We start from the raw sequence: 2,976 nt of genomic DNA on the forward strand, positions 1-2,976 counted from the left end.
CCTCGGTATAAAGTGAGAAAATCAAGTGGGAAAAGGCAGAAGAAAATACCTTACAAGATTTTACGTTACTTGCCACAGATACCCAAGCTTCAAAGGCTTTATATGTCTTACAAAACTGCTGAACATATGACTTGGCATACGCAAAACCAAAGGGATGTTAGAGTCCTTAGACACTGTGTTGATGGTGAAACTTGGTAACACTTCAACCACACACATGAGTTATTTGCAATGGAATCTCAAAATGTCAGACTAGGGTTATGTGCTAACGGTTTCAATCCTTTTGGACCGACTGCAAAACCTTATTTTGTTTGGCCAGTAATGCTCTGTGTGTACAATTTACCCCCATGGATGTGTATGAAACAATAATATATATTTCTTAATATGGTTATTCCGGGGAAGAAAAATCCAAGTCAAAACATAGATGTTTTCTTGAGGCCATTAATAGATGAGTTGCAAGTATTGTGGACCTAGGGAGTTGTCACGTATGATGCATATAGGAAACAAAATTTTAATATGAGGGCAGCATTATTATGGACAATTAATGATTTTCCTGCATACGATATGTTGTCAAGCTGGAGTACTCATGGACGATTATCATGTCCCTATTGCATTGAACATTCTAAATCTTTCATATTGGATCATGGTAAGAAACCTTGCTTTTTTTATTGTCATTGGTAATTCTTGCGAGCTAATCATCCTTTTAGGAGGCAGAGAGACAAATTTATGCGAAAAAGAGTTGAACATGACTTACCATTTCCTCGATTATCAGGTGACAAAATATTGTCATGTTTGAATTCGCTTCCTCATCTCCCATTCGGATCAAAGTGTGGTGACCAGAAGATTTCGGGTTATGGTGTAAGTCATAATTGGGTGAAGAAAAGTATCTTTTGGGCTTTGCCTTATTAGCATACACTTCTTATTCGTCACAATCTCGATATGATGCATATTGAACGTAATGTATTTGAGAATATATTCAACACAATGATGGATGTTAAGGAAAAGACAAAAGACAACTTAAAGGCATGACAAGATTTGAAGGTGTATTGCAAATGGTGAAAATTGGAATTGGTGGAAATAATGGAAAAATTTACAAGCCTAAGGCTATGTACACCTTAAATAAGGAGGAAATAAGAAACGTTTGTGCTTGGGTGAAACAATTGAGATTACCTAATGGTTTTGTGTCGAACATTTCTCGGTGTGTTAATGAGATTGATTGCAAATTTTATGGGATGAAAAGTCATGATTGTCATATTTTCTTGCAACGATTGCTACCAATTGTCTTGCGTGATATGGTGCCTCACTCAATTTGGGATGCGATTACTGAGATGTCTTACTTTTTTAGGGATTTGTGCGCAATTGAAATACCTGTAGATCATATGGAAACTTTGCAAGGAAAAATATGTGAAATTATTTGCAAACTAGAAAAGATCTTTCCTCCCGGTTTCTTTAACTGTATGGAGCACTTGCCTATTCATTTACTTTACAAGGCAAAGGTTGGTGGACCCGTCCAGTATCGATGGATGTATCCATTTGAGAGGTACTATAATTGTTATTTGTTTTCAAATAACTTATGACAAGAGTTTAAGGTCCTTTATAAGTTTGATGACTATTTTGATTTTTAGGTTCTTGCAACATTTGAAGAAGAAAGTTAAAAATCGAGCATCAGTTGAAGGATCTATATGTGAGGCTTACATTATCAAGGAAAAATCCTCGTTTTGCTCATTGTATTTTGAACCAGTTGTACGAACAAGATTAAATAAAGTGCCACATAATGATGATGAGGGAGAAGTTGACTCTTTAGGCCATCTTTCAATTTTCACTCATCTTGGGCGAGCTTTTGGTCCATTAGATAAATCTCAATTTTTAGATGAGGATGAGTTTTATGCTGCTGAGCTATATGTTTTAATGAATTGTGAAGAGATGCTCCCATATATAAAGTAAGTACCATTTTACCATAAACTCAAATGATTGATCATAAGAATGAACTTAATCATAAAATTGTGGATGTGATGATAGAATATTTAATGACATTGTAAAGGGAGATGTTGTGCATATATCAGAAGATGATTTGGAGAAAGTACGTGATGAAAGATTTATGAAATGGTTTAAAAATTATGTAAGTTTATGTAAATTAGAATTGAACTTTCCATAACATTGAGGCAATAATTTTGTATTATTAATTTTTGATCTGGTATGTCATGTTTGTAGGCTGCAAAATGTAAGGATGAAATTGACCCACGTTTACTTGAAATCTCTTATGGTCCAAGATGTATGATAAGGTGTTACAAAGGATACTTTGTAAATGGTTTCAAGTTTCACACCCTAGATTACGGCCAAAATCGTAAGACAATGAATAGTGGGGTTTGCATAAAAGGGAGTTTTTACAATGATTATGAGCGTGATTTTTATAGTATTTTAGTGGATATAATCGAGTTGGAATATTTTGGTATGGGAAACAGAGTTGTGCTATTTAAGTGTCATTGGTTTGACACTGAAAAAGGTATTAAGGTAGATCTTTTGCATTGTCTTGTTGAAATTAAATACAGATCAATACTTGCCACTAATGAACCATTTGTTTTAGTTGCACAAGCTCACCAAGTTTGTTGTAGTAGTTATCCATCAACCAAAAGAGATTGACGTGATTGGTGGGCAATATTTAAAATAAAAGCTAGGAGTAGATTTCACATTCATAGTGGCGGAGATAGAGAAAATGACACTGATTTGAGTGAAGAAGTATACCAAGAAGCTGTGTCTACTTCAATTACTGGTACTCCATCGGAAGAACTTGGTGACTTTACAGTCTTAGCAAATGATGATTATGAAGAGGTTAATCTCTTGATTGCGGATGAAGAAGATGACATGGAAGGAGATGAAAATGAAGATGAAGATCAAATTGAAGACGACGATTTTGAAACTTTTAATGATGATAATGATAATAATGAAGAACATGAGTTTGCTTATTTTGGAAGTGATTGA

General features: G+C 34.5%; 1 protein-coding gene across 1 annotated transcript; it reads left to right on the top strand.

The window, feature by feature from the left end:
* Positions 1,023 to 2,976, top strand: LOC108661945. The gene is made up of 5 exons (XM_018120942.1): positions 1,023 to 1,537; positions 1,623 to 1,937; positions 2,017 to 2,077; positions 2,209 to 2,500; positions 2,669 to 2,976. The coding sequence occupies exons 1-5, from the start codon at positions 1,023 to 1,025 to the stop codon at positions 2,974 to 2,976; spliced, it is 1,491 nt and encodes a 496-aa protein (XP_017976431.1).

This window comes from Theobroma cacao, chromosome 5, assembly GCF_000208745.1.
Source record: "Theobroma cacao cultivar B97-61/B2 chromosome 5, Criollo_cocoa_genome_V2, whole genome shotgun sequence".
Taxonomy (NCBI): domain Eukaryota; kingdom Viridiplantae; phylum Streptophyta; class Magnoliopsida; order Malvales; family Malvaceae; genus Theobroma; species Theobroma cacao.

What these genes read in the sequence shown, in the direction of transcription:
- LOC108661945 (XM_018120942.1), top strand. Translation starts at nt 1,023, where the DNA reads ATGACAAGATTTGAAGGTGTATTGCAAATGGTGAAAATTGGAATTGGT. An exon ending in TGGATGTATCCATTTGAGAG is followed by an intron (nt 1,538 to 1,622) that starts GTACTATAATTG and finishes TTTGATTTTTAG; the next exon opens with GTTCTTGCAACATTTGAAGA. An exon ending in CAGAAGATGATTTGGAGAAA is followed by an intron (nt 2,078 to 2,208) that starts GTACGTGATGAA and finishes TCATGTTTGTAG; the next exon opens with GCTGCAAAATGTAAGGATGA.